The 13,096-nt window shown below is 43.9% G+C and overlaps 1 protein-coding gene across 2 annotated transcripts in view; it reads left to right on the top strand.

Moving 5' to 3' along the window:
• Positions 1–13,096, top strand: part of LHX2 (LIM homeobox 2) — a 51,261-nt gene that overhangs the window by 22,452 nt on the left and 15,713 nt on the right. The window contains exons 1-3 of one of the 2 annotated variants that reach the window (XM_076355235.1): positions 7,282–7,993; positions 10,772–10,974; positions 11,796–12,178. In XM_076355235.1, the coding sequence (XP_076211350.1) occupies positions 7,766–7,993; positions 10,772–10,974; positions 11,796–12,178 (814 nt within the window). In that variant the 5' untranslated portion in view covers positions 7,282–7,765. Of the gene's footprint in view, positions 1–7,281; positions 7,994–10,768; positions 10,975–11,795; positions 12,179–13,096 lie in introns of those variants that run through there. The other variant, XM_076355236.1, reaches the window with a different exon arrangement.

Here is a 13,096-nt window from a genome sequence, read left to right on the forward strand (position 1 = left end):
CAGCTTTTTTTATAAAATAATTTTACTTAACTCTAAGATTTCATCATTACTATTTCAGTTTGTATCTTATCTGATTTCTTCTTATTGCAAATATTTACATGTAAGATTCCCTGCATCTACTTCTCCATTCCTAGCTTTATCTATGCTCATTACCTAGGCTAGGACTGTAAAGTTTGCATCTGGTTTCCATACCTGCTTTCTGTGTTTTGAAATCATTTTTCAGAGACATGCGGTGGGCATTCAGGTAGTCCAGATAAGGGTTTATAGTGACAAAATATTGACTGGATTTGGTATTCACTTATGAAGGATGACGTTGGTGCCACAAAAATCCCTGTGATGTACAGGGAATAGTTAATTAATTAAAGGACCTGCTAATTGCTACTCGAGCTACTGTGCAGAGATGATGAAGAGTGCTTGGTACAAGGTTAGGTTCTCAGTTTTGAGTGAACATTTTCATTTAAAAGATTTCTTTAAAGTACATCCTAATTTTTTTAATGTTTTTTCAGGTTACTGTATCTAGTTCAGACTCAAGTGTTCAATTGAGCTTCAATTAATTATAATATATAGTCAGGGTTCTTTAGCTGGGATAGATTGATGGAGAAGCTTTGTTTCATTTGGTGCAGGTGGCACTGTTTAATAAGCACAGGAGAGAGTGAATAATGTAGTGTTTGCAAAGAGAAATAAATGCAAAATAGAGAGGTGCAATTAGATCAGCTCAGAGAAATAAAGGATAAATATTAAATGGTCAGGTATCTTGCAAATATCAAATAAAATAGTAATAAGTATCTCATTGAAAACTGCCATTTTAATTTATGAATATCTAAAAGCACTGCTTTAAAATAAATCTAGTGAGCAAGTCTTCTGCCTTCATTAGGCAGGCACATTTCAATATCTGGAAAATACCAGACTTCTAATTTTCAAACTCTCCACATTGTTTTTCTTATACTGAAGTATAAATAGGATTCTAAATTTAAAATATAAACACAAGGACTTAAAAAATTAATTTCTGAATTGTATTATAAAATACCTTAAACTTTGGCATTCTTTTCTTTGATTGGAGCTATGTTATATTGGAGAAAAAATACCCCATGGAAAATGAAACTGTGAAAACTTGTAAACCTTTACCAATAATTTACTAGAAAATGAGGGGCTGTATGCTCCACATGCATGTACTAAAGATAGAATAAAGTTGCAGAAGATTACTGAAAAGAACAACAAAATTGTAGATAAAACAGTAAAGCCCTTGAGAATTAAAATCTTCTGCTAATTGCACACAAAAAATAAAAACAAGTATATACTCCTGAAAATAACAAATATGGAAAAAAAAAGGAGAAATATTATTTGACTTTAAAAAAAAAGAGGTATCTGGAAGCTAAGAGGATAGTCCTGTAAGCTACTTAACAAAAGAATGTGAATGTATTAGGCATTTCAGCAACACTTCTGCATCTAAAAATTTCAGCTGTAGACAGATTTTCCACAGACGATTCCCCCCTACTGCTAACCTCTTAAATATACCTATAAAATACAAAATGTTCCCAATCACCTCCAATAAAGGAAGCTTCCTTACATTAAATGCATCTAATATTTGTGTTAGAAATCTGAAGTGCTTTCTGATGTGGTTAAATTCACAAAGAAATGTGGTTGTAGAACAGAAAGGAATGTATTGAGCACATCACTCTGAATATTTGCAGATGGATACAGAGCTGTGGAAGTTTACTTACAAAATATGGAATTAATCATATTCTTAGCGTCCGATTATTCAAAGGAGGCAATACTATTGGACTCTTTCTCTACAAACCTTATTTTTGTTATGTAGCTATGTTTACCAAATCCATGATATGCCCAACCAGGGCAGCCTCCCAAACCTCCAGGATTGGTTGATATTCAACTTGTAAAATGTTTATGAGTGAGTGTTTGCCTAGTAATGTAGCCCTGGGTGCCCTGCTGTCAGCATGGAATTACTGATACTATTACACACAGAAGGGGTTTGGAGGGAAGAGAGAAGGGGAGCTGGGTAGCCATAGGGAACTTTCTTATCTGAACTCCTAACGTGCATTTAGACAAAATAGTTTTCACCAAAAAAACACCTTCCCCACTTTGTTTAAAAAAAAAAAAATCTGTCCATTTACACTAAAAAAGTGTTCCTACAAAGAATCTTATTACACTTATTTGAGCTCTAACTGTAGAGCAAAAAGATTAGTCTGTAGTAAATAGATTAAAAAAATTAAGAAGCAAAAAGAGACATTTTTGCAATCTTTGCCATATTCTGTGCATGAAATTTACTGAGTTACTAGTAATTACCACTCCATATTTTGTAAAAATTATTCTATTTAAATTATGTACTATGGTAGATGCTCAAGTCAGGCAATCAGATCTAAACACACCACCAAAAATCTATATTCCCCAAAATAACACTCTGAAGCTATCTTAAATATACAGCTATTGACCTTCAGAATCATATTTTCTTTACCAATTCACTGTAATAAAAATGAACATTTTGTCATCACTTTGGAAAACTGTGCCAAACACCTTAAAACACATGTCACATGCCAACTTTACTTCATTCTTCTCCTTGGGGAATAGATACATCTGGAATCATAATCACAGATAAAAACCTTGACAAAATTGCACATGAGCCCAGCCCTTCTCTCCAACACCTACCTTTTCATAACATTTAATACAATATTAATATCGGTTACTAAAAAGGCTTCCAACCTTTACATTTCTGACATAACATGTTCAAACCCGTATTTCACACTTCTTGTTCTGTTTTAAGTTCAGTGGATTTAACAGGACTCTGGAGAGAAGATCATGTGGTTGAAGATTTCCCTCCCTCTTTGACACCCATAGAGGCAGTTTTGGAATTGTTTAAATAGCTGTCGCTATATAAACTGAAATATGTAAGATCATGGGCATCTTATACATGCTTGTATTTTTATCTGAAATCTGTTGCTTGTACCAATGACACACAATTTCAATGCAACATCTGGGCAAAACATTCTGAATATTTTCCTTTTAAACTGTATTGTTTATCTTCCCTGCATATTCCTGGTTTACCAGACAAATACAATTAGCTAATATTATATAATAATATTATTTGGTCTTTTTAATCTATGATTGACAGTTTTTCAAATCAAAATAAAACACATTCTTAGTCGATCATCTTCTTGAAAGTGCGCTACTGTTTTAAGCTCGGTTTGCTTTTGACAGCTAGAGATCTTACTCAATCAGGGGTAAATGGTGAAATTATAGATCCAACAGATTCCATACTCTCCCCAAAACACTTGGCTTAGGTAATATTTAATAGCTAATTCCTGGACTAATATTTTTACTGCATACTTTTATAAAACATTCATCAGCTGTTATTCCAAAGAAATGGAATTTGAGAACCTTGCAAATTTTCAGTTATTATTGTGTTTGTAATTAATACCATGCTGGAAGTACCTCAGGCAGCTCACTGTATGGCTTTGTTCATGTCAGAATGGTGATAGCAACGTCTTTTTGCTACATATTTAACAGCTTTGAAAGACATTTTTTTAAACAGCAAGTAAACTAGACAGCTTTAAAGCAAAGGACATTAAATAGGTTGCCAATTATTCATTCAGCAGCTCTATGTGCGTCAAAAAAATGCATACCACCAAATTTTCCTGAGACAAACCACTTAAATTTCCTGTGACTCATACACCATTTTTGCACTAACTGGATAAGGATAGCAGTCATTTAGAAAAAGAAAAGATATAAAAATGTTTCTTGCCCTGGAATACTGAAAAAAATCTTTAAAAATACGTTCATTTACAGTTTGGGGACAGCATTTGTGACAAGAAATGTCCTATTTTTAAAGTGAACAGTGTTTCTTAATAAGATTATTTCATTATTCTCTTTCACTTTAAAATGACCTGAAGTGTCTAACTCGGTATATAAGAAGTGCAAAAAGTGATATATGAATGGAGTAATAATTTCCCTGAATTGTTTCAAGTCAGTCTATAGAGCAACTGAATCTGAAGCATGCTAGTCTGTCTCCGGCAACTCAGGGAGATGAAGAGCTGAGCTGAGCTCCACTTGCTGACAAGAAGCAAACTGTCTCACATTTTAGGAGAACAACATCATTGCCTATAAAAATGAAGAAGAGACAAAATAAATAAAACCAGTTAATGTTGTAGTTAACTTGCAAATCAAGTAAATCTGTTGGTACAGTATTTTAGAAATAAACGATAACAGCATCACACCAAACACACATTTCTGAACATATAAGCGTTCTGATTTTGATTTAATGGTATATCAGCGTCAACTATTGCTTCCTTTGCTGGTACACACTTCCTGATGCCTACTGTGAAGGGTGCCCATATTTACAACTGAGTAAGATGATTAATTACACCTTGTCAATCACGGTGCATGAAGACATAACACCACAGCAGACAATGAAGAAGACGCCTGAAGCTACAATTACATTTTAATTCATAGTTTATTGTATGTTCCCATATATTGCAGTCTAATAACCGTAGGGGCATCGAAAACATATGAGATATCAATCACTCTGCCCCCTGGTCTTTCATGTTTATATTATTCCACAGCCTTTAAATTACCATAAGTAGCTACTTATTTTCTAAGCTTTCTTCTCTTCTCTCTTACCTTTTGCTTCCATTTATCTTTTATTCTTAGTACCTTTATCCAACAGCTATAAGTATTTGATGGAAGTTTGTAGCTCACTTAAAATCTGTAACAGACAACCTGAAACCCAGCAATTAGCAAAGACAGCTTAGACTTGTGTTCCTTTGTTGAAGGAGGCGTTCAATCTTTTGTTCTGATTTAGTCACGGTAGCTGGGTGGAAGCTGGTACCTCATTATGTGGTTGGTCTGTTTGTCTGGTAGGTAGCAGATGGTACTGGAGATGACGTTACCAAGAGAGGCAGGGTAGAGAAACTCAAGACCTGTGATTTGTTCACCTGTCACCTATAACAAAATGCAGGTTAAAAGACTTTATTATTAGCTGCACCATTTTTTTAATGAAAAACCTCTCATTTCAAATGAGTCCGCATTTGATTCTAAAGATGATTTTGCTATAGCAGTTTTTCTGTTGCTCATTATTCAAGACTATCCTGGATTTTATTCCAAACAATGTAAATGTCATTCATGTGTCAGTGTGTACATTAGCAGCTTTGTGTTTACATTCTGTTACTCTCCTTGTGTTTTGGTAGCAAGGGTTGGATGTCTTCTTGTGTTTGTATTTCCATTAAGAAGATAATCAGAGATAGCCTGTGAACTGGAGGTCATGCCATACCTTTTTAATGTGCTATCGGTATTATTGGTTCCAACCACTTAGGCAATACTGTTACATAAAATATTGTATTTTAATTCCGTAAAATATATGAAATCTTTTTGATAATTAGCAATGTCAGACAGAGTGTACAAATCCGTGACCTTTCTTCACTGCAAAAGGTATGTAATCAATTATGTGATAGGGAATTAAACTGGTATTAAAACATCTAAGGATAGTACGGTATGCAGCTATAGACGAGGATACACACGCTTAAATACAACACAACGCAACGGTGTTCCACAATGGTGTACGTGGTGTCCAGTGAGCATCATTCCACATCTCTGTTACTGGAGGCAAATCTCCCATCGCAGACGGCATTTGAAATGTCTTGCAATTTAACAGAGGAAGGGAAAGATTATTTTATCCAGAGAAATACTATACAGCTCTACTAATTCTATTGCAGAATTCTAATCTGAATTAAAACATGAACTTCCATTGTTTCCAAGGTCTGATTTTAGGACAGTCTTTGGATAGTTCCCACAGATGCCAAATTAGCTTGCATTCTGTATGGTTTCTTGAGGGGTCTTGCAGCTATTTCATATGCATTTCTACAAGAGACACTTTGTTCTCCACTGTGACATGCAAATGTATTTAACTACTCAGAGCAATCCCAACAGAAAAATGATAAAAAGCCTAGATTATTGTGAGAAGGGAACACATAAAACCAGCAAAGCTTGACTATAAACGGAGTAATTCCAATTTTAGCAAAGATAGTCTTAACTGTACTAAACCTGTAAGAGGCAAATCGCTATGTCAGAGACAACACCTAACAGTAACGCTAAGTGATGTAATAATTTGCAGTCACCGATTAGGCAGCGAGTCTCATGATCTCAGATGTGCATTCAGATTTACTTTCCGTTGTGCTACCTTTTCTAATATAATTAGAAGTGTGATATTTGGCATCTTTAATACTAATTACTCCTTCCTTACTACCCACCTTTGGGATAAATATTTAGACATCACGAACAGTTTCCCTGAGTACTCTTTTTTTTTTTTCTGGAGACTTCCTGAAGCTTCTCCACAAGTTCAGAGACCTTCCCGGCCTGGTTTTCTTACAGTCTACTTGGAAAGAAGGGAAGTGAGAGGCCTCGGTCAGTGGAAGGCTTCACGAACTCAAATGACATAAATTACTATATTCTAACGGTGAATACTTTCCATAATGAGTGTTGTTGGAGGCATTCAATTAGTAATAAATGTTTGGGGTATCATGATCTTGCGGCGCAAACTTTTGACCCCCTACTTCTCCCGCGCTGGAGGCCTTTTCCGCCATAGCCCCTTTGTTGCTCCAAGGCGAGACGCGTCGCTGACTGTCACCAGGCGGCAAACGCAAACCTCCGGGCAGGGTGGCCGTCCCGGCTTTCAGCGGCCGCCTCAGGCACTCCCGACGCCACGGAGCGCCCGAGCTGCGGCGGGGAACAGGACGCGGCAGCGCCGCGGGTCCCCGGACGCCCGCTGCCGGGGCGCGGGGGCCGGGCGGGCTGCGCGGCCGCGGGGGCGAGCGAGCAGGGCGGGCCGCGGCCCCGCGCCCCTCCGCGCCTCCCAGCCCCGAGCACATGCCGGCGGGCCCGGGCGCGGCGGCAGCCAATGGCGGCGGGGCAGGACATGATGTCAGAGGGGCTGTAGAAAAGGCGCGGAGCCTCGCGCGGCGCCCGGGCTGCAGACGCGCCGCTCGCAGGCACCGGGGCGGGCGGCGGCTCCGGCTCCGCCGCTGCGCTCCCCCCGCGGCGCGGCCGCCTTGCGAGCAGCCGCCCCGGGCCCCGCGGGCCGCGCCGCTTTAAGGAGAGAGGGGGGCCGCCGAGTGCCCGTCCCATCTGGTGCCCATCCAACTCTTCCTCCTTCCCCTTGGCTTTTTCTTTTCCCAATGAGCTCCAGCGGGCTGGGGGAGGAGCGGGGGAAGGAGCAAACTTTGCCCCTGAGCTGCCGCCGCTGCCAGCCCTCTGGACTGTGAGTGCGTACGGTGGGCATCCGTCCCATCCTCCTCGCAGCACCAGCCTGCTCTCCGCCTGCCGCAGCCTCCCTCTCCCTTGCTTTCCTCCTCCAAATTTCGCACAGTACGATGTAGGGGGCTTGTCGTTATTATTTTTTTATTTATTTCTCACCGAAGATGGTTTAATTTTTTATATTTCTATTATTTATTAATCCTTCCCAACCGTAAACCTGCTCAGCGTTCTGCCGGCTGGGCCAGAGCATAAAGCCTGGGACTGCACCTGGGGCAATGAGCCCTGCACTGAAGAAGCCTCCTAGAGGGATGTGCCGGGGCCGCGCAACAGACTAGATCCAAGCCCCGAAGCTTACACCACCAGTTATCCCCTCTCCCTCATCCCCTTCGCCTGCCTTTTCTGCGCCCCATCCCCTTGAAACCTCGGATCAGTGCCTGCGCTGCGCTCCGGAAATCTTTGCCGGGGTGAAAAGCCCGGAGCCCAAGGAGAGACGGGGCGGCCGTGCTAGATGCATGGGGGAGGGCTCCGGTTAATGCAAGTTCTGGGCTCCTGCAGGGACCCCGACAACTGTCAGCAGCAGCAGCAACTCGGGGCCTCCTCCTCTGCTTCCTCAGCGATGCTTTTCCACAGTCTGTCCGGCTCGGAGATGCACGGGGTCATCGACGAGATGGATCGGAGAACCAAAAGCGAAGCACCGGCCATCAGCTCGGCTATAGACAGGGGAGAGACCGAAACGGTAGGAGGCGAAGGAATGGGAGAGTCATTCAACCCCCTAAATATAATAAACCCCTCAAAATACAGCTTTTCCCTTAAAATAACAGATCGGGGGAAACATATGCAAAATGCCTAATAAGAAGAAAATTAAGCATAAAGGCACCCCAAAAGATTAAATAAAACCGTGGGGAAAGGCATGAAAATGTTAATTATTAATAATATGCATAGTAATAGTAACGCTTGGGTGAAATGGACGGTACTGCTCTTGCGAGAAAACAGAAAGATAGACCAGCCTTTTGGTAGCGTCCAAGAACTCCTTCCCTTCCCCCAGCCTGTCCGGCCTTCCAAAGTTTTTAGGAAGAGGCAAAGTATGCTTTTATACAGATAACATTTTGGCACCGCGAATTTTTTGTCTGCAGAATGGAAACACAAACACCAAAGAATGCATTTCTGTGTTATTTTTTAGGTAGGATGACTACACTGAGGTAGTCATTATAGCATTTATAAACAAAAAACCCAAACTCGAGTGCCTTTAAATTATGGGGTTTTTTTTAAATAATTGTAATATATATGAACACTGGGTTTGCGAACATGGCAAACAACTAGGAGGTATGTTTCAGGGAGACAGATGGATGCAAATTTCTATAACTTTACCACTTTTTATCTTATGTCTGCTGATACATTTAGGTAATAAAAAGATGCATCCTTTTAACCAGGGTTAACCTGGCAAAGTGGAAGAGATTTCTGAAGTGTGTTGACTGATTCAACATTTTATGTATACTACTTTTTTGTTAAGAAATTATAATTCTGAAGTGAAATGATCCCGTAGTTCTGTTAAATGTTGCCTTGTAAGCTGATACGGGCATATGCAAGAAAGATATCTGTTCTTGGTTTTTAAAACTTCATCAGTATGTGTTATTTCTCTTAATGTTATGTAGAAATTTACTTAAAGGTGACAGTGAGAGTATTTAATCCTGAAATACCGGCTGAAAAACAGCCTTTATACTATAAGGGTGGAACGTGATTTCTAATCTGAACAGTTTTGGTTTTCTTTGGAAAAGTTAATATTTCTCCATACAATTAAAGAATATCAAATCATCTTTCCTGGAATAAATATTGTGGCATGATACCTTTATATATCTATATATAATGTATATGCATACACATGTGTATATAATAAATAGTGGGGTAGAATACTGGATCCTTAAATACCATTTCTGGATCTCAGAATATTTTTGTTACCGGAAAAGCAAAGCAGAAAAATCATATTTCATTTAAAGTGGATATACAAGAAACTACGTTGGTTGTAAAATGGTCCCTAATCAGAGTTCAGTTAATGCCTTAAAGAAATAAGCTATCAGTGGACTTGTGTGGCTAGCATACCAATGTAGTGCCATAATTTTATTTATATGTAGTTCTGATAGTGGGAATGGTGTAGTGCAAACAGCGGTGCTCATAGCGATGGGATTTTGTGATCTCTGCAAGTACTGGATGAAAGTAACGAGTCCGGCGTATGCTGAAAAAATAGTTTCATTTTCTTTCGATTCTTCCCTATTAGCTGCCTTTTCTTTTCGCTTTGCTCAAGGACTTCAGGCTCTAGAGGAGGTAAAAGTAAACAAACAGCTTCCCCCTCCCCGCCGAATCAAAACAAACTGCGTTTGTCACATCTGTAAAAAAAAAAATGTTTCGGGTTCCCTTGCACAAGAACAAATCTGCAGTGTGCTTTTGTGGAAAGTGGATGATAGTAAGTTTGGAACGAAGTGGGCAGCAGCGCATTGCAAGGTCTGCCATAAACACTGCTCCACTCTGAGCCCCCTCTCTTGAATACTGTTTTCAGGTACCGGCTAAAATAAATAAGCGTGCTTAAACGGTTTCCGATATTTTTCTCTCTTTCTTTTTTGGTAGAAGTTGACAGAATATGTATGTATTTGTTTTTTGCAGGGTTTCGACTGGATTGCGATTTGACACTAAACTATTAAATTATATAGGGGTTACATTTAGTTTTATTGCTTCCAAGTTTATCCCAGCATAATCTAAAAGTGCTCTGTTGTTTTTTCCCCATTTTCTTTCCCACGCGTTTCCCACTATTTCATTGTCCTGATGAAACATTCTGCACCTCGAATTTAGTGATGCTCGTCTCCTCCGCAGTTTTATGTACTGATCCCTTTAGTGCTTTGGGTCACAGCAGGTTCGGATACATGTTGTTTGGAACCAGCTTGCAGAGAGAGCTGTGTCTGTGGCACTGTGACTACTGGGGGGGTTGATCGTAATTCACTCAGAATTTTATAGCTAGGAAAATATACACAGAGACACGCTCCACATACACGCACTCACAGAGCATTAACTATGCAGACACTCTCAGTATATCCGTAATAATAAATTTTAAAATTAACTATCTGCGATTTGCCCTACTCTGTGATTATTGCGCCTGTTTATTGAACAGAATCTTTTTTTGTTCTGGGACTGGAAAATCCCCCCCCCAAAAAAAAAAAAAAAGGAAAAAATCCTGGGTTTTCTCCGGACGCCTTCCCTAAAACCCAGGGTGTTTTTCTTCTTGTCTTGCCTAACTCCCTCGCTCCTCCCGGGAAGGTGGGATGCCGCGGGATCCTGGGGACCCGCGTTACCGGGCGCAGGAGGCGGGTCGGGGCGGCCGGGCTCGGAGCCCCCTCTCCTCTCGCCTGCCAAGCCCCTGCAAGGGAGAGGAGAAGCCCGGCCCCGGCCGGGCAGGGGGAGGGGGGAGCCCAGCAGCGCACGAGTTTCTCCCTCTCGCTAACGGTCTGTAATTGTTTTCCCCCAGCAGACCATGCCTTCCATCAGCAGTGACCGGGCTGCCCTGTGCGCCGGCTGCGGGGGGAAAATCTCCGACCGTTATTACCTCCTGGCTGTGGATAAACAGTGGCACATGCGCTGCCTGAAGTGCTGTGAATGTAAACTCAACCTGGAGTCCGAGCTCACCTGCTTCAGCAAGGACGGCAGCATTTACTGCAAGGAGGATTACTACAGGTACAGCCTGCCCTCAGCCACCGACCTGGGAGGGGGGGACCTGTTCGCGGCCCCCCCGCGCTGAGCAAACCCCGTCCTGAAGAGACTGCGGAGGGGATCCGTGGGCACGCGGTCCCCGTGGGGCAGGCTGTGGGGTCCTAAAACTTCCCACTGGAGAGGGAGACTCATGGTGGGGATGGGCCCCGTGTTCCCGGGAGTGGGGCACGGCCCGGGCACAGCTCACCCCAGCCGGCTCGTGGGTACCGGGAGCTTCAAGAGGGCGTCCCCTCCCCAGGCTTCTTAGGAGCTAAGCGTGTTTCCTGCCCTGAACACGCAGGGCATGGCACGGAGCGGCACCCTCACCCTTGGGAAGGGCTTGCCTTCCCGGCCCGCGTCCCTGTCCCTTTGCAGGGGTGCAGGGATGGGGCTGAGCCCCGGGCACGCTGTCGGCCCAGCCGGCAGCGGGGCTTGTCCTCGCCCGGCGGCGGTGCCTCCTGCGCGGGCCCGGAGACACCTCCGGGGGCGCGGGGGAGTTTGCGGGACGGGGGTCAGTGCGTTTTCCTGGTGGGAGCTGGCGGGGCAGGAGCTGCGCTGCGAGGTGGGAAGCGGGGCGGAGGCCCCCGGGCTCCCGGCCCGTGGTGCCCGCCCGGCTGGCGGGCGGCGCCCGGGAGGCGAAGCCGCTCCGCAAACGTCCCGGCTTCGTGCCGCTGCCCCGGCTGAGGCGGCCGCCTCGGGCCCCGCAGCCCCTCTCCCTCTGCCGCCCTCCGGGCGAACCCGACGAAAGGGGGGGGGGGGGGGGGGATGCGCCTCTCACCGTCTCCTCTGGCCGTTCTGTTTTGCAGGAGGTTTTCAGTGCAGAGATGTGCGAGGTGTCACCTGGGGATTTCTGCCTCCGAGATGGTCATGAGGGCCAGGGATTTGGTATATCACTTAAATTGCTTCACTTGCACCACTTGCAACAAGATGCTGACCACCGGCGATCACTTTGGCATGAAGGACAATCTGGTGTACTGCCGCCTCCATTTCGAGACTCTCATCCAGGGGGAGTACCAGGTGCATTTCAATCACTCGGATGTAGCCGCTGGGAAGGGCCCGGCATTGGGAGCGGGCTCTGCCAATACTTTGGGACTGCCTTATTACAACGGCGTGGGGACTGTCCAGAAGGGGAGACCCAGGAAAAGGAAGAGCCCAGGGCCTGGGGCAGATCTGGCAGCCTACAACGCAGGTAAGAGACCCCCATCTTCCCCTAGGACAATTCAAATGGTTTGTTTCTGTTCACTTCCAAAGGGGGATTTCCGTTTATTTTAGCTTAAACCGTTAATAATAGTTTAGCTGCAGCATAATTATTGAGATCAAGTGCTGTCAAACTGCAATTACAGAAGCTAATATGTTAGCGTTTTTCACTTCAGCTGGAAATAAAATGTTTTGAAGCAAGGTCATCTGGTTAAGGAGGGGGGAGAAGGGGGAGTGTAGCCTGAAATAAAATCTGGAAACCAGAGATTGTAAGTTAGCACTTCAGAGAGCTGTGAATTTTCTTTAGTAGCTACGAACTCAAAGGCTGCTGATGGGTGAATTATTCTGCCCTTGTCCTGAGCTCTTGCACCTCAGAGTTTTGGAAGGGGAGAGGGAGAGAGAGAGAGAGGAGGAAAGTGGCTATTTCCCGAGGACCTGCGGTGCGAGGCGGATGGGGGGCGCGGGGCTGGGGGTGCAGGCAGCAGGTGTCTGCAGGCAGTCTCGGGTCTGCTCATACAATGACAAGTTCGGCTGGAGTTCTGTTCGTCAGATGTCACTCAGAGAAGACTCGGGAAACTCACAACATCCCCTTTCTAAACCCTCACTGCCCCAAGTCGCAGCCCCTGCCTCTTAACTGGGATCAGCAGCAGGAAGAAAGGGAGCAAACCTGGCAGCAGCCACGAACCCGCCGTCCCTGCAAAAACTCTGTCTCCCAGGCTCTCTGCAGCGAGCTGCAAACTTTCTGATGTGTTTCCTCGTTTAACCTCACCACCACCACAGCACTGTAATTTTGCAGGCAAAGGAATTCGAGCAGTCTCCTGCCACCCCCCCCCCCCCCGCTTCTCCCCATTCCCCTCGCTCTTCGTCCATTTAACTGCCCACCAGAACGGCTGTGATCACTGGGTCTTCC

This window comes from Aptenodytes patagonicus, chromosome 18 (genome assembly GCF_965638725.1).
Source record: "Aptenodytes patagonicus chromosome 18, bAptPat1.pri.cur, whole genome shotgun sequence".
Classification (NCBI taxonomy): Eukaryota; Metazoa; Chordata; class Aves; order Sphenisciformes; family Spheniscidae; genus Aptenodytes; species Aptenodytes patagonicus.